This window comes from Paroedura picta, chromosome 6 (assembly GCF_049243985.1).
Source record: "Paroedura picta isolate Pp20150507F chromosome 6, Ppicta_v3.0, whole genome shotgun sequence".
NCBI classification, from domain to species: domain Eukaryota; kingdom Metazoa; phylum Chordata; class Lepidosauria; order Squamata; family Gekkonidae; genus Paroedura; species Paroedura picta.
This window is the reverse complement of record NC_135374.1, coordinates 10,793,048-10,811,390: the sequence shown is the minus strand read 5'-3', so window position 1 is coordinate 10,811,390 and position 18,343 is coordinate 10,793,048. Positions and strand designations below refer to the sequence as shown.

Here is an 18,343-nt window from a genome sequence, read left to right as displayed (position 1 = left end):
ATCCACATTGCCCGGTGTCTTGAGCTTCATCGTGGCCACCCAAGTATCTTCAGGAAGCCCACCACCAGGGCATGGAGGTGATATGTCTCCCGTGCTTGCATTCAAAGATACACTGTCTCTGAACATGGAGGTTCCATTTAGTAATTATGGCTTACCACCCTTGATGGAGCTATCTATGAATTTGACTAATTCCTTTTCAAAACCTTCTACACTGTTATTTATTTACTTTATACCCCGCTTTTTTAAAGCTCCAGTTGAATGTTGTTACTTCATTGTAATACGTGTATCAAGATCTCTGAATTCCCATCTTCCATTTTTTTAAAAGGAAATCTGCCCTTTTTGATGCAAGGTATAAGGGGAAAGGCATACCACTCACATTAAAGAGATTAGAGAAACCTCAAAAATTCAGAGATCATGACAGATACTTTGCACAATGGTATGACAATATAATAACGTTCAATGGCCTGGTTTTCAAAAAGAAGATTCCTGGTAGCAGAGGGGGAAGGGCTGCTGTGGAGGTACGACTGGGAAATCTAAAATTCCTGTCCACACTGCAGTCTCACTCATAGAGACAGGAGGAGGGCTCTTGGGGTAATAAAATGCCTTGGGCACTCTCTGCCCCCTCCTTCCACCTTCTTCAAAGTAGCTCCCTGGAGCTGCAAATTAGCACTCCCCACCCCCAAAGAAGTGCAGGAGTCCTAATTTACAATTCTTGTCAGGTCCGATCCGCCTGGAGACAGCCCTAGCCCATAACCCGAACTTGTATGCGAGACACGAGGTCCCGTAAACACGTTTCTTCTCGATGGGTCCTTTTATTTTCAGAACGTCGATAGCACCCATCTGGTATCCTCGGCTCTACGTGGTTGACAAGGAGATTAAGAAACATGATTTAAAAAAACAAAAACAAGTTGTTTGCTTGTTTTTCTGAGAAAAGCTACACAGAATTAAAATATAAGTTTATAGCGGGAATACCCAGGAACGCAGAGGCACATAAAGAAAGGCCCCCTATGCACACCGCTCTGGGGTGGATCCTCCTTTGTATTCCCTTGAATGAAACCAGTGGCCCTGCAGGCGCATTTGCGCATGCCCGACCGGACGAGACCCATCCATCAAGTTCCGCAGGGACTCAGCGCGGGGGACGTAGCAATGTGTGTCTCTCTGCATCCAGATGCTTTTTCTGTCTGTGCAGAATCAGGACGAGCGTGCATAGCTAGAAGAACACTGTTGCTGTCGGCACACCCAAACATCTGCCGCCCTCTCCTTCACGACCCTGCGGTTTCGATGGCATTGCCTCCCTGGTTTGCTAAAAGTCGGGCTGCACTCTCTGCTTGCAAGGGCTCCCGACAGTGCGATAAATAAAATCTCGTCCCGGCTGTTCACTGACACACACACACACACCCCTCTCAAGGTAGGGACGAGCTCAGGAGTCTGCAGAGCGGGGTGACCTAAATGTCTGGTGCGCCGAGCCACCCTCGGACAGACAGCGCAAGAGCAAAGCCGGCAGCTGCGGCTGCAGTGCTTTGCACCAGCCGCGCATTAAAATTCTGTCATTGGGAGGTCATTGCGCTAGTCTTCGGAGCCTCGTCTGCCCCTCTCGTTGAGGACAGAGCTGGAACGAGAGGGAGGACGAGGGACTTCTCCCTGCCACAGAGTATCTCTGGACGCGTGGATCTATCCTTTATGGATAGGTCGTATCCATCGGACCGATTTGGTATCCCCACGCCCGTTTCCGAGCAAGCGGTGCTTGCGTGCCAGCTGGAATCCCTCCGTGATCCTCGAGCTCGGCCGGAACAAGTCAGGGACCTCCTCCAGTTCCTCCTGTCGGTAATCCCCACGCTGTGCAACCTCTCCCAGCCGCTCCTGCGGAGGCTGTCCTGAGATGGCCTCGACGCAGCGCACGGCATTAGCGATGCTGCACAGCACTGCCGGGAAACTCCTGGGAAGAGGCCGCGGGAGACGGAGGAAAACAGCAGCGACGGGAAGCCGTAGTGCGGCGTGCGGAAAACGGGCCGTTGGATAGTGGGCAGGAACCTCACCCACGTCTACCTGTGGATGGGCTGGCTCTTGGCCCCGCAATCAGGTGGCTCAGGTGGGTTTCCCCGGCTGATACAAACGCAGCATGCAGAAATCCTGCTCTTGATAACAACAACAGAAGGGACCTAATAAGGTGGCTGGGGCCTGCCATCTCTGCTGGTAGGTATTGCAGGATGGGAGGCGTTAGATGCCGTCGATGCCCCGGCTGTGCTGTGTTCTGTTCTCTGTTCTCGTTTATACAGTTTTCTTCCAACTCTGCCTTAGCAAATGCCAGGACGTTTGCGGGACAGAGTCTGGGGAGGCTGTGATGATACTCTAGGCTGCCTGCCCTAGTCTCTGTGGTATTTGCCATATGGGATGAGGGGAGAATCCTAGAGCGTCACTATATCGAGGCCGTTTTTTCCCTCTCTCCGGCTCCTCTGTTACGTGGCGGGTGGGAAATTGGGGCAGGGATGGAGGTGAATTCTTACCCTGGGTGAGAAATATGAGGCCTAGACACAATCTTAGTATATCCAAGATGACTGACAGTAGGTGACCCAGCGCTTTGTTATGCTTTTTTATGGCTATTTTATCTGGCCCTTCTTCCTAGGAGCTTAGAGCAGCATATATATGCTCCGTCCTTCCTCATTTACAACAACCCTGCGAGGGTTGGTTTGTCTGAGAGAGAGTGCCTGGCCCTCAGGTGTGCAGCTTCATGAATCAGGGGTGATTTGAACTCAGAACTGGAGGGGGGCCGTCCTCTGCTCTCTAACCACTGCACTATTTTTTGCTCTACACCAGGGGTAGTCAAACTGCGGCCCTCCAGATGTCCATGGACTACAGCGAATGCTGGCAGGGGCTTCTGGGAATTGTAGTCCATGGACATCCAGAGGGCCACAGTTAGACTACCCCTGCTCTACACCTACGCATCGCTGGCATGGACCACATTTTATACAGCAGGGCTGTTTTGGTTCGACAGGCATCGTAACCGCAAAGCACTTTGCACAGAAAATAAAATTGCTTGGACTTAGACATTTTTGGGCTGGCGATGAATTGCGAGCGATTCCTTCTCTGGTATCCCCTGGGGAACAGGCGTCAGGAAAGACCTTTTGCCACTGAAGACCCTCGAGAACGGTTGTCAGTTTGAGCACTGAGCCAGACAGAGGCCCGGTGAGATGATTCGGCGTACGGCCCGAAGGACGCCACAGTGTCAGTGGGACATGCTGAAGAGGATTATCTATGTGACACTTCAACTCTGTGCCACCCGGGGGGGGGGGGAATCCAAGTTTATTCAATACCAAGCACATGAAGGGATCCAATCAATGACCATCCAGAATTCAGGTTGCCAGTCGCCAGGTGGCAACGCAGGACCTCCTGCTGTGAGAGCCAGTGTGGTGCAGGGGCTCCAGTGGCAGCTTCTGATCTGGGGAGCTGGGTTCAATTCTCGCCTCCTCCACATGCATCCAGATGGGTGACCTTGGGCAGGTTTTCTCAGTCAGCCTCCCGTCCCTCACAGGGTGTCTGCTGTGGGGAGAGGCAGAGAAAGCGATTGTAAGCTGCTTTGAGGCTAATCTGGGCAGTGAAAAAAACAGTTTATAAAAACCAAGCCGATTTGGTTCCGCACTCCTCGACATGAAGTCAGATGGGTGACCTTGGGCTAGTCACAGTTCTCTCAGAGCTCTCTCAGCCTCCCCTACTGCACAGGGAGTCTGTTGTGGAGAAAGGACAGACAGGCAATTGTAAGCCACTTTGAGACTCTCTGGGTAGTGAAAGATGGGTTATAAAAACCAAGCCAGGTTTGATTCCGCACTCTTCCACATGCAGCCAGATGGGTGACTTTGGCCTAGTCACAGTTCTCAGAGCTTTTTCAGCCCCACCTACCTCACAGGTAGGGAAGAGGAAAGGAAGGTGATTGTAAGCTACTTTGAGCCTCCTTCGGGTAGTGAAAAGTCAGATATATAAATGAATTCTTTCTCCAGTAACAACAACAACAACAGTAATAATGGGAAACAGGCGATATAAAATATGATTATGATGATGGGAGAGGTGATACCGAATATTACTAATATTAATTATTAATATTAATAATAATCACCCCACACGTACGAAGCTGGCCGTTTGTGACAGGGAAATTCCTCGTTCTATTCGACTGCCCTCCCTCAGCTGCAACCTGAATGTGAACTGAATTGGCTTGAATAAATGGAAGTTTTTTTTTCACGATACGCTTCTTGGGAGATGTATTGACCGCACTCAGCGTCTCACTTCAAGGACGGGGCTCAACTCTGCTCCGTTAACCAACTAAACCGACAGAACTTTCTCCACGTTATCTGGTTTTCGGAGTGCAGATCCAAAGCGGAGGCTGGGAGGGAGGGAGGCCGGAAGCCATCACCTCCTCCTCATCCTCTAATTCAGGGGTAGTCAAACTGCGGCCCTCCAGATGTCCATGGACTACAATTCCCAGGAGCCCCTGCCAGCGTTTGCTGGCAGGGGCTCCTGGAAATTGTAGTCCATGGACATCTGGAGGGCCGCAGTTTGACTACCCCTGCTCTAATTAAACATGCCAGCACCGGAAGAGATTTTACTGCAAAGCTGTGAAGTTTCCTGATCATTACAATCTGGGGCGGGGTGGAGCAGGGGGGGGGGGGATATCCGTCTCTTCCACAAGCAGTTTATTGAAAGCTGCTTGGGGGCAGCGGCACATTTCCACGATGCGGCAGCCCTCTGCTAAACACGCCTCCGGCTACGGCCGCAATCAATAGATATAAAACCGGGTTGCGGAACTGCAGGAGCTGAACCACACAAAATAGTTCTCCAGTTTCTATTGTTGGGCAAGTCTAACAGACCTATGAATTGTCGACGGCTTTCTTGGCTGGAGTTGACTGGTGGTTGTGGGTTTTCTGGGCTGCGTGGGGTAGTAGCTAAAGGCAGCAGCTTCTAATCTCGTGCGCCCGGAGTGGGTGGGGCTTGAGGCAGGCAGGGACCTCAATGGAGGACAATGCAATGGAGCCCACCCTCCAAAGCAGCCATTTCCTCCAGGGGAACTGATCTCTGTCCCCTGGAGATGAGCTATAATCCCAGGGAATCCCTAGGTCCCACCTGGAGGCTGGCATTCCTATAATGAGGATGTTGTCTGTACAGGAGAGATCTGCAGAGACAGGTGTCTTGATGGAAGGCCATGGGCTGTGTGAGAGAGGACAAAGGGAGAGAGAGAGGAGGGCGGCTGAAGGCACATCCCAGATTAGGGCAAAGAGAGGCAGCCCATCCTTGGATATAACACCTTTGCACACTGAGAGGGACTTCGTGCCCACCCCCCAATGTCCAGACATGCCAAGTTAACAACAGGTTAACAAGAGCCAGCTTGGTGTAGTGGTTAGCAGTGTGGACTTCTAATCTGATGAGCTGGGTTTGATTCCATGCTCCTCTCCCACTTGCAACCAGCTGGGTGACCTTGAGCTTACCATAGCACTGAGAAAGCTGGTATGACAAAGCAGTAATATGAGGGCTCTCTCAACCTCACCTCCCTCACAGGGTGTCTGTTGTGGGGAGAGGAAAGGGAAGGTGAATGTAAGCTGCTTTGAGACTCCTTCGGGCAGAGAAAAGTGGCATATAAGAACCAACTCTTCTTCTTCTTCTCCAGTAATAGGGCTCTCTCAGCCCCACCTCCCTCACAGGGTGTCTGTTGTGGGGAGAGGAAAGAGAAGGTGAATGTAAGGTGCTTTGAGACTCCCTTGGGTAGAGAAAAGTGGCATATAAGGACCAACTCTTCTTCTTCAGTAATATCAGGGCTCTCTCAGCCTAACCCACCTCACAGGGTGTCTGTTGTGGGGAGAGGAAAGGGAAGGCAAATGTAAGCCGCTTTGAGACTCCTCCAGGAAAAGCAGCATATAAGAACCAACTCTTCTTCTTCTCCTCCTCCACGACACTTTGGACTCACAGCAGCATCTTAGCACATGGGCTCAAATGTGAGTTTTTATCAAGGGAAACAAGCATCAGCCAGTAGTGAAATTAGGCGTTGTTTTCCCTTTGCTCCCATGTGTGTCCTCAATGGGCCTCTCTCTCCCTTGGCCGAGGGTTGCCAGCTCCTTGGGGGAGACACAAACAAAGACTGTCCGGTACAGAAGTGATGCTGAGGAGAAAGAAACTGGAACACCACAATGCACCGTGAGAACTTCTCCATGTCCTTTAACGCCTGTAAACAAGCAGAAGACTCTTCAAGAGCATTCCCCGGTTCTTTCTCTGGGCCCCATTTGGACGTTCAAAAAACAATCAAGCAACTTGTTAGGTATAAATATAGAAATCCCAAAGAATCTTGAACTGGGGCTGCATAAAGAACAATAAAAGTACAAAGTAAACCAGCGATAAAAGATTATTCTTGTCTGGTTTAGTCCTCACCAAAGCGCTGTCCGATAACATCCGCTTTCAAAATGTTTTCCTCAGTGGCAGGGACAGCCTGAGAGGCCTAAGAGACCCTGGAGTAAATTTTGAAACACTGAACACGAATTTATCCAAGGTGGTAGCATAGAAAACATCTACAGGCCATGACTTGCAGTTTCCCGGATCCCTGTTCTCAAGGGGGGCCTGCATTCAGAAGGGCAAAAAGCCTAAGAAGACGAAGAAGAAGAAGAAGAGCTGGTTCTTATATGCCGCTTATTCCCTACCTGAAGGAGGCTCAAAGCGGCTTCCAATCACCTTCCCATTCCTCTCCCCACGACAGACACCCTGTGGGGTGGGTGAGGCTGAGCCCTGATATCACTGCTCGGTCAGAACAGCTTTATCAGTGCCGTGGGGAGCCCAAGGTCACCCAGCTGGCTGCATGTGGGGAAACGGGGAATCAAACCTGGCATGCCAGATTAGAAGTCCGCACTCCTAACCACTACACCAAACTGGCTCCTAACCACTACACCAAACTGGCTGCTAAGAAGAAGCATAGTAAATGTATAGATTCAAATGGGTAGCCATGTTGGTCTGAAGTAGCATTTATGTTACTGTTGGAAATTTACTCCAGGGTCTCTCAGAACTCTTGTGATGTCTTTGCCGCTGAGGAAAACATTTTGAAAGCATTTGTCACCTGATGGAACTTTGGTGAAGACTACAAAGAAATTAGAAAAAAGGAAAAACAGACAAGAATCACTCATGTTAACAGGCAGGGTCGAGGAGGACTGAATGGAGGAAGAGACAGGAGGTGGTTTAAGGCCGGAGGGGGAGCAATGGAAGCAACCAGTTACCGAAAGCGTGGCCATTAAAGCAGGAGGGTTAAGATCGCAGAGCTACCATGGATCCCAAGAGATTGCGGATCCCTGGTTGGAAATCCCTGGTGTCAATGAACGCACTGCTCAGTAATTAGTTAGAAGTCAATCCACTGTCCATCCAGCAATTAGTACAATGCATTGGTTAATTGATCATTCATTCATTAAAAGTTAATTTAATGGGGCTTTAATTAGATGTGTTTCCCCCGGGGAAGTATCGTTCACAGCAATGGTATTTGTGTGTTTGTGATATACACACATTCATATACACATATACATATGTATATATTTATATATTATATATATACCAAGGGTCAAGCCTGTTGCATGCAGGAATACAACACTGGGGTGGGGTGGAAGAACTCTGTGGATGGCCTCTCCCTCCCCCCAGGACCTGCAGGCAGCTGTTAGGGGACTCACCAGCAGGGGCAGCTCTCACGCAAGAGGGATCTGCAGCCTCCGAGCCTCGGAGGGAAGTGGAAGGAGGAGGGATGATGGGGGACTGAAGGCAATTGATCGACAGTCAAGCTGGTTGGAGGAGAAGGAAGAATTCAGGGGTGGGACACCCGCCCTGAGTGGGTGTTAAGTGCTGAGTGGCACTTAAGCCATGAGACCAAGCTCCTCCTCCTAGGCCTTAGCAGAAATATATTATGTGGAACAGATATACACACATACTTAATGTTCCCAATCAAAGGAATGTTAATCAATAGGACAACTGAGTCTCAGGAAACTTCATTTCAGCAGCACTTAAGGGCTGAACGGTGCCGCTTCACCCAGGAATTCCGCAAACAAGCCTTCCGTCATGGACGGTGGCCCTGAAAAGCCAGCTGAGGGTTGCCGACCTCCAAGCCTGGAGAACAACCAGCATTACAACTTGTCATGTATAAAAGGTAAAGGTATCCCCTGTGCAAGCACCGAGTCATGTCTGACCCTTGGGGTGACGCCCTCTAGTGTTTTCATGGCAGACTCAATACGGGGTGGTTTGCCAGTGCCTTCCCCAGTCATTACCGTTTACCCCCCAGCAAGCTGGGTACTCATTTTACCGACCTCGGAAGGATGGAAGGCTGAGTCAACCTTGAGCCGGCTGCTGGGATCGAACTCCCAACCTCATGGGCAGAGTTTCAGACTGCATGTCTGCTGCCTTACCACTCTGCGCCACAAGAGGCCCCTTTGTATAAAGGGTGGCATAAAAATCTAAGAATAGAAATAAATAAACCCATCCCTGGAAGACATGCCTTTCTCCAGGGGAGGCCCTTCTCCCAGTGCCCCGGTGTTTGTTCCCATTCCCTTGTGTGAGCAGTACTATTTGGTCTTTTCGCCAGGAATGCTAATGACCTTGCCAGGCTGTTTATGCCAGGATATGAAAAGAAGGATAGTTTGTAGAGAACTCTGCCTAGTCCCGAGGAGGGGGGACACGGGTATATCTGCTCCCGGGATTCATTCCTGCCAATTTGGTTTGATGTAAACAGTGCATTCTTTGTGAGGGCCACTTCCTGTAGATGATCCCTCAAGTCTTCCAGTAAAACTACTTTTATTCGTCTCTACGAAGAGCTCTGAGTCTGCTTTTGGGGTCTTCTGAGGTATGCCTCCTCAAGGTCATGACACAACTCATCTCCGGCCTGCAGTTTTGGAGGGTGGGGTCTATGGTGATAGACCTTGCACAGGTCCCTTCCCTCCCCAACTCCTGTCCTTCCCAGGCTCCATATTGAGTGGAGTCTATTATATTAAGGATTGTGTGGATTCCGCTACAGCACTGCATCTCCAAGTGGAAATGCCTCCCTCAATCTGTTTGAAGCCGCTTTGTCGGAGTGGGTGAGGGGAGAATCCGCAGTGCACTGAAATGCCACGAAACACAGAGGATTTGAATCAGGAGACATTTGAAGAGCAGAGATCTCCAGGTAATGGCTGAGCTGTTGGGTTTTTGACCGACTGAGTTGTCTCCAAGAGCAGCTCCACAAAGAAAACGTTACAGTAGTCTAGTCTGGAAATTGCCATGCCGTGGATCGTCCTGGCGGGCTCAGCTGCATCAAATAGGCAAGATAACTTCCACACTGAAGGAAGCTTTGAGAAAGCTCTTGGAACACCAAAGGACTTTCTAATAAATGGGCTGGATCCAACACAATTTCCATGTCGTTCTAGCCTATTGAACTAAGGCACAACTCCTCAAAGGGAGGCGGCGACAGTCCCCTCCAAAACATAGGGCCTTGTGGAACAGTGTCGCCTCCAGGATAGCTATTGTGTTCCTTGGTTGCAGCTCCCATGTCAACCCAGAGGTGAGCTTAAGTTAAAATCTGTGAAGAGCAGCCTGCTAGCTTGGAGACGAGACTGATCTCAGAAAATTCTAATTGTGGTCTCCTTGTTTTGGTGCTGCTTTACCAGCTTCTTCTGCAGCTAGGCTTATTGAGAGGAAGAGCAGGTATGTGTTTGTTACAACCCCCTGGAATTGTAGTCCATTAACATCTGGAGGACCACTGGTTGACTACCCCTGGAAAGTACAAATCAGAGCACTACGATGCCCTTAGAAATCCACCGAAATCAATGGGATTACATGAAGGCTACCCCAGTGAGTCTTTTTGAGAAAGGGCGGAATAAAAGTCGAAATACACATAAATAAAATAAATTAACCAAGGGCTAAAGCAGCAGATTAGACAAGGGTGGAAAAATTGGGCTCACCTTGGCTTCAGTAGGAAGAGTCTTTTATTTTTAAGGCAGAAGATGTTTTATAATATTAACATATTTGATGCGTGTCCCAGAAATGGCGAAGAAAAACACATTTGATTTTTAGGAATATAAATACAGTGACCGGTTTACAACATACAGAACAGCCTGTAAACCCTTTGCAGTTGGACGGCCCAAGCTGGTCCACTTTAGCCAAGTCGTGGAAGCCAAGCAAGGTTGGACCCTGGTAGGAGGTGGAATGTGGGGAGGAGGAAAGGTAGCCAAGTATGGTTGTGGTTCCATACAGTCCACTCTCTGAGACCGCCATTTTCTCCAGGGCAACTCACTTCTGTAGCCTGAAAATCATTCAGAATGTAGGTACCCCTATCTGCGCAATTGATCACTTCCTAAGCAATCGGTTACTGGTTGCTACTGGAGCATGCTCAGATTGCATGTGTTTGATGAGGACAGTAGGTTCCTCACAGTGCAACCCTAGAGAGAGTTAAGTTATTCAATATTCATGAAAGTCAGTGGACTTAGAAGAGTGTAACTCTCCTTAGAATGGCACTGTTAGCCTTCCAGTTTCATTCATAAAACTGCTAAATGGATGACTCCCATCAGCCCTAGAAAGAAGTTATATTGGGGATGACCAGGAGGGGTAAGTTGCAAGAAAGATGGGCTTCTCCTCTGTTTCAAGAACCAGCACTTTTCTGCACTTCTTATTGCTGTCCCTTGAGCGCCCATTCTGCATCATACCACCCTCCTTTCTGCATGTCTTTCACTCCCTCTAGTGGTCACTTCGATATTACATCACTGTATCGCAGGGTTATTTCCCTGCACCTTTGGAGTGCTTTTGAATAAATGAGTGGTAGAGCAATGGAATATAGAAGCAACTGCTGCAGGGAATGAAACACATGAAGAAAAGGGGGGAAATTAAATACAGGCACAGAAGCAATGAAATAACACATGCAGAAAGGTTCCCAGTCCCTGCAACAGGTTGTTCCCCACCCCTTATAGAGCTTGTTTCTTCCAGTGGGAAGGAAGGAGAAAATAAAAGGACTGCAGTGGGCACTGATAAAAATTAAGGCTAGGGCTGATATTGCAACTAAGAAATGTATATTTCCCCCACCCCCAAACTAAAAATTCCCTACGTGTTCCACCAACTGGATTCTTCAGGCGAATACTTAATGGTTATGCATTTACTTGATTGCAACGTACAAATTGCAATTCAGTTTTTAATTTTTTTATTTATAATTTAGCTAAATGACCGTTGTTATATAATTCTGGGGAAATCAGCGCTGTATTGAGAGAGTCTTATAAGTGCTCCTGAAAAAGCCTTTTGGTAAAACGGGCAGAGGGTTTTCGCTGCCTAACAAAATAGCCGCTTCCTCTTTGCTTGCCTTTATTTGTATCTCTTTGGGGTGGGGAGGACCTGGAAAGAGTGAGGGAACCCCCTTGGGAGAACAATGTGCACCGCTGTTGGGGGTGGGGGGTGCTTGCATGGACACATGTTTCGGGCACCCTTCAAACCCTGAAAAATGCTGGTCTGTCATTCCCAAGGTTCCATCTGGAAAGCTTACCACAAATGCAAGTGGTTTTGGGTTCAGCGCAGGAGCATTAGTTGATCATCAGAATGGTTATATTTTATTGTGTGGATTTTGTTGTTGTCACCCGCCACCAGTCAGCTTGCTGGGAGCGGCAGGTAATAAATCCAATAATAATAATCTTGACCAATGACCTGGGAATTTCCCCTCCCTCCCTCCCTTCCCTAGTCTCCTCCCCATCACCTGCTTTTTCCTTCCCGGACGAAAACCATGAGCTTGGCCACCCAGAAAAAAAGAACCGACAGAAGACCCTAGAACAGTGTTGCCTTCTGCTTATTTTCAAAGCTCCCTGCCAAAATCTTCAGGTATTATTCTGGCAACGTGCTTTACGAACACAAAACTGAACGAGTGGGAAATGTCCATTGATCAGCCGATCAAACACAGCCGTTTTGGGATCGTCAGAATACTGAATGTTTGTTCTGGACTCTCTAGCCTGCCTTAAATATACCTGAACTCCTGTTAGCACCGTAGAAGCACCGATGGGTTAAGAGGGGGCCTCGAGCAGTGACTATAAGTGCGATTGGTAGGACACGGGCTGATAATCGTCGCTCTCCATGAGCAGAGGCTGGGTCTCCTCTAAAGCCTTTTTCTTCTTCCGGCATCCGAGAACCGTGCATCCAGCGATCAGCGCGGTGAGGAGGCCACCCAGCACGGCCGCGCCTAGCAGCCAGGGCCACATCCGTCGGGCTTGTTCCCAGTAAGGCACAAAGAAAGTCTGGAAAGGCCCATCTGCAAACAAAGACCAGAAGACAAGAGATACACTCCTGTGAATGTCAAGTACTAGATGACAGGTGGACGGGGGAACACTGGCAAGTACGTGCCGTGGGAGTACAGTGACCGTGTTCCCGCAGAGCTCGGTGTGCTTTCTGTTGGCCGAGTTGAAATTGGCCGAGAGGAGCACAGCGCCACGCTGCTAAAAGGAACGAAATGGTCTCGTTGTGAAGACAAACAGCTTTGTGTCGAGAGGTGTAAGAGAGAGACCTAACTAGTAGTTGTCTGCAGTTGTTCCGTCTTTCTAGAGGCAAGCAGGGAGGAAGTGTTCTCAAAGGAGCAAAAAGTCTCCAACAGAAGAAGAAGAAGAAGAAGAAGAAGAAGAAGAAGAAGAAGAAGAAGAAGAAGAAGAAGAAGAAGAAGAAGAAGAAGAAGAAGAAGAAGAGTTGTTTTTTAAAGCAGCTTACAGTGGCCATCCCTTCTCCCTACGACACCCCGTGAGGTAGGTGGGGCAAGGAGAGTCCTAATGTTACTACTCAGTCAGAACAGCTCTATCACGGCTGTGATGAGCTGGAGGTCACCTAGCTGCCTGCAAGTGGAGGAGCGGGGAATCAAACCTGGTTTGCCAGAGTAGAACCCGCCCTTCTTAACCACTACACCAATCAGGGCACATCAGGAGACAATTTGAAAAATATCAGGAAGTTCCTAATCTATGCTAAATACACATCTCCTCTGATGGCCCCTATAGGAGAGTCTTCACATCCTTTTGCAGCCGTGTATGCTACAGACCTCGCATATTCCAGCATATGGTGTGAGAATCCATGCAGTGAAATGAAGACATAGTGGAGCTCCATACCTTTCTTAACATCTTGTTCTACCCATACACTTGGACCTCTTTCACTGGCTAGCGATCCTACTCTATGCTAAATACACATCCGGCGCCCCCTGCAAGATATTTTTCATCTGCTTTTGAATCATGCATACTACAGATTTGGCATAGCCCAGCACCTTCAACCTCACAAAGTTCTTCAGACTCGTGCATCAAGGCTGAGGTGTCCATGGACTGTTTGTTTGGAGTTCAGGGCGTGCGAGGCCACCACCATGCAAGTGCTCTAACTGGGACAAGTTGGGAAAAGGCTGTGGCTCAATGGTAGAGCTGCTGCTTGGCCTACAGAAGGTCCCCAGTTCGATCCCAGAAGGACCATTGGTCTAATACAACAGGGATCTTCTCACGTCCTCCTGATGAAGACCCCAGCCTCTATGCCCTGTTGTTGGCCCTCCAGAAGAACTGGTTGACCACTGTGTGAGACAGGCTGCTGGACCAGAAGGACCACTGGTTTGATCCAGCAGTGTCCTTATGTTTCCTAACCCCTTCTCCATGCCGTGCATAATTCCGTAAACCTCAAGAACATACTTCTGATTTCCTTTGCCCTTCATAATCCTTCCAAGCTGAAACTTCTCTGCTGAAACTTCATTTTGGAACAACCAACCTGGAGGCTGAGACCTTCTGGAGAGCCCTGTTTCTGATCTCTCACAGAATCATAGAATTGGAAGGCACCTCATGGGTCATCTAGTCCAACCCCCTCCACTATGCAGGACAATCACATCCCAATTGCTCATCCACTGTCACCTGCCACCTCCTTGAACCTTCACAGAATCAGCCTCTCCGTCAGATGGCTCTCCAGCCTCTGTTTAAATATCTCCAAAGATGGAGAACCCACCACCTCCCGAGGAAGCCTGTTCCACTGAGAAACCGCTCTCAGAAGGAACTAGCAAGCAATTATTTGCAAGAACAGGATGGCAGCATGATGACTCAATGTCAGTCCTCTTGCAATGCACTTTGCAGCTGGATCTTACCATGTGAAATGGCAACGTGCACTTGCCAAAGATCACCAGAGGGAACGGAAAGTGCATTATGCACCAAAGATTCACCTCCTGCCACTTTTCCCCTCCATTAGATATCTTTATCTGCAGTCGTCAGACTTAGACGCTCTCCCTGACAGATCCTCTCCCATCTCTTCTGGGCTCCCCGGCTGATAGTTACCTGCTTCAAAAGACTCGGAGGTGGGAGACATTAATTACTTTTTCACACACAAAAAAAGGAACAATCCGCTGTTTTCCTCTATTAATTAAGTCGGTGCTGAGAACAGGAGTCGTAATCTACACGGTATTCTCGGCGTGAAGGGGACTTTCCCTCTCCTGGTGCTTTTCAATTATTTCCCTCTCCCCTGTAGCCCGGGAGAATTCCTGTGGCTAAATTTAATCTTTTCTCTTTTTTAGCAGTCGGATGTTTTCAGTCTTTTCCCCCCTGGCTCTGCGTTTTAAACTAAACACCCGTTGCCCCCTCCCATCCGAAGAAGACGATGAAGAAGAAGAGTTGGTTCTTCTGTGCTGCTTTTCTCTACCCGAAGGAGTCTCAAAGTGGCTTACAATCACCTTCCCTTTCCTCTCCCCACAACAAACCTACCCTGTGAGGTGGGTGAGGCTGAGAGAGCCCTGAGATTACTGCTCGGTCAGAACAGCTTTATCAGTGCCATGGCGAGCCCAAGGTCACCCAGCTGGCTGCATGTGAGGGACTGCAGAATCGAACCTGGCTTGCCAGGTTAGAAGTCCGCACTCCTAACCACTATACCAAGCTGGCTCTCACAACCAAGATGATATTTCTCATGTACTTTCAATAAGGCTGTCTGCCTCCAGGGTTGGAGACCTTCTGAGATTGCAACTGACCTCCAGAGAACATGGATTCTTTCACCTGGAGAAAATGACCTCTTTGGAAGGTGGACCCAATGGCATTATACCCTATTTAATTCACTCCCCTCCCCACTCCCTAATGCCTCCAAATCTGGAATTATTGGAAATGAACAAGACTCTAGAGGAGGCTTTCTCAACTAGGGTTTCGTTGACAGCCCTGGAAGGATTTCTCGAATAGGTGGGAGGTTCTTAATTTTTCATGTATATTTTTAAATTGGCAAAACGTTTATTGGGTGATAGGACCATAGATGGTCATGTTGACATGCCCCACCCCTCCCAAAATGGCCAATGATGGGCCTGGAGAGGGTGGAAAGGGAGGAGCCCAAGGTAGGCATGTCCACAGCTCTGCTTCCAAACCATTTTCTGTATGATTGTGCCACTTCTGCAGTTTCTTGAAATCTGAAGAACATTTCAGGGGGTTCCACACCAGCAATTCTCTGTGCTGTTCTTTCTAAAATATCATGCATGTTGGGACCACTGTCTCAAAACATGGCTTCTGTGGGTCTCATCAGAGCCTGAATAAAGATCTGACACATATAGGGTGTCCTGATCATTTCAGCCTTACCTGGATTAGCTAGATATTCATAATCGTATCCCAGATCTTGCGACAAAGTGAAGAATTCGCCATTCCTGTAGAGCGGAATGAAGGGGACCATGTAGGATTCCCGGTTGTGTCCAATGGGAGCGTTGGCTGCAGGGTAGACCTCACGGTCGGGTCGGTGTCTTCTGAGCCACTGTTCAAAGATGCTGCAGAGAGAGTCATTCGTATTAGCCATTGTGGCAAGTAGACAAGGAGCTTTTTGCAGATAGGAGTAATACAACTGGTCCAGTTCTCTCAAGGAGGTTTTTGAAGAAGAAGAAGAAGAAGAGTTGGTTCTTATATGCCACTTTTCTCTACCCGAAGGAGGCTCAAAGCGGCTTACATTCGCCTTCCCTTTCCTCTCCCCACAACAGACACCCTGTGAGGTGGGTGAGGCTGAGAGAGCCCTGAGATTCCTGCTCGGTCAGAACAGCTTTATCAGTTCCATGGCCCAAGGTCACCCAGCTGGTTGCATGTGGGGGAGCGCAGAATCGAACCCGGCATGCCAGATTAGAAGTCCGCACTCCTAACCACTACACCAAACTGGCTTCTTGTTCGGAGGTTGGCTTCATTTGAGGGTGTGTGTTGACCAAATAGGATTTGTGATTTATCGATATCTAAGTCTGGATATCCATCGATATCCAAGTCCGTACTGGAAAATAGGTTTTAAAGTGGCATAAGAGGAGAGTTGCCATCCCTGCTCTAGCAACTGCTGGAAGCGTTTAAGTGGAAGACAACAGGAAGTAGGAGTCGTGCTGACACTTTATTACTCCTTCTTAGGAAGTGATGTCATGGCACCTGCAATACTCCAGGAATTCCCCCAATGCCTATATTAAGTTTTCTCAGCCAGGGTTTCGCGACGACCCTGGAAGCATTCCCCAAATGGATGTGAGTTAATTAATTTTTAATATATATTTGAATGATACGACAATAGATGGTCATGTTGACCCCTCCCCTTCCCAAAATGGCAATGATGAGGGTGGGAAGCGAAGGGGTCCCGAATGGGTATGTCCACAGCTGTGCTTCCCAGCCATATTCTGCAGGGTCGCACCCTTCCTGGGGGTTCTTGAAACCTGGAGAATGTTTCAGGGGGGTTCTCAGTGGTAAAAATAAAGTCAAGAAAGCCTGCTCTTGAGTGATGAGCAAACTGTTTGTTTTCTGTTCCTTTCTTGGAAGAGCCACCTGAAACATGGCATCTCTGCCTCCTGAGGAATTGCAAAGGTTCTGGGTAGGGCGACTTTTCTTCTCCTCTCTGGCCTGGGGTTTAATTGGGGCTTGTTGTGGTTTTATTTTTTAACCTCATTAGCCCGCTCTTTGAAGGACCGGGAACAGCTTCGTCCTCGGCCAGCAAAGTACAGGCCGATCCGGGCCCGGAGCTGACAAACATTTCAAGCCGTGGAGAAAATGTTACAGATTTACTGTAAGTGTGGGCGTCAGGCCAGAGTTAATGGCAGCCTCTTGACCTGCCTTTGTCTGTCAGAGCTACCGTGGCTTGGAGCTGTATTTCATGCCATTCCGTAGCATATCATTTGGAGCAAATTCCGTCATTGGAGGGGGAGGCGAAGGCTGGAAAACAGCTTGAGGCGCGCTGCGTGAAGGCTGAACAATAAAGGTGATACTAATAATAATATTTGGCATGCATGCCGAGCCTTTTAAACCCTAAATTGCCACATGAATATTCATCAGTCTTCCAGCTTAGAATGGATCCCCTCGCCAATGGGTGAAACTAGGCAGTAGGCCTCTGTTACCTTACTCTGATTGGCTCACTGGCTCTAGAGGTAGGGGGCGTTTAGTCCTAGAATAAGCTGCCCATCTGTCCCGGCTTCCACGGGACACTCATGCCTTCCAGGACATTGTCCCGCGTCCCGCCTGGGTCCTTTAATGTCCTGCTTCCGACTTCTCTTGTGGTGCCATGGGCCATAGCCCAGCCGGAGCCCCCTCTGTGCCCCCTCCCTCGCAGCCCCTCGCCAGCAGGATGGCTGGCAGCAGCGCTGTGCCCTGACTGGCCCTGTGGCTGGCCTGTGCAGGCATGCCAGGTAGATGCCCGCCCTTGGCCCCCACCTGACCTGCGACAACGGAGGCCGTGCAGGTGCACAAGACAGGCTTGTGGGAGAGGCGCCCAGGAGGCGACGGTGAACCCAGTCTGGGGGAGGTAGGGATGGAGGGAGGCCGCCGCTGTGGCACTGCATCCCGCCTTACCTCCCCTCCCCTCTGGTCACCTTATCCTAGAATGATAGCAGAGGCCCATCCGTCCCTGTCAGGGCTCTGCTGCTGTGCCTAGATTTACTCCTGGCAAAGATTGCTCATATTCAGAACTTGTAACCAGTTTGCTGTGCTTTTTGGCTTCGCTCTTTGGCTCCCCCTCTGAAATGGCACTCGTGGGTTCCTTATTGGGCATGGCTGACAAGCCTTTTCCATCTCACTGTGGCAAGGAATCTTCCCCTCCTGCAGGCTGAGGCAAGAGGCGTTGCAGGGCACAAATCCCAACACTGTAAAACTGCAGACATTTTTCGTCTTTTATCATAGACAATGAATGAAGAAGGCTGGGCTATTTTCACACAGTTATATGGTTCACTACATTGACACCTACTGGCAAATTACAAGTATTGCAAGCAGCCTGTGACAAGTACCATATTTGCCGGCGTATAAGATGACTGGGCATATAAGACGACCCCCCAACATTTCCACTCAAAATATAGAGTTTGTTACATTACATTACAGTACTATGGGCCACTAGGGGCAGCTATGTCTATCCCAACTGAAGTGCACCCGGCGTATAG

General features: G+C 49.1%; 1 protein-coding gene across 1 annotated transcript in view; it reads right to left on the bottom strand.

Annotated features, from left to right (window-relative positions):
* Positions 1 to 9,836: 9,836 nt before the first annotated feature.
* TYR (tyrosinase) overlaps positions 9,837 to 18,343 on the bottom strand; it is a 35,282-nt gene continuing 26,775 nt past the window's right edge. The window contains exons 4-5 of the mRNA XM_077341424.1: positions 15,549 to 15,730; positions 9,837 to 12,250 (exon numbers count right to left, since the gene is read on the bottom strand). Of these exons, the coding sequence (XP_077197539.1) occupies positions 12,030 to 12,250; positions 15,549 to 15,730 (403 nt within the window). The 3' untranslated portion in view covers positions 9,837 to 12,029. The remainder of the gene's footprint in view (positions 12,251 to 15,548; positions 15,731 to 18,343) is intronic.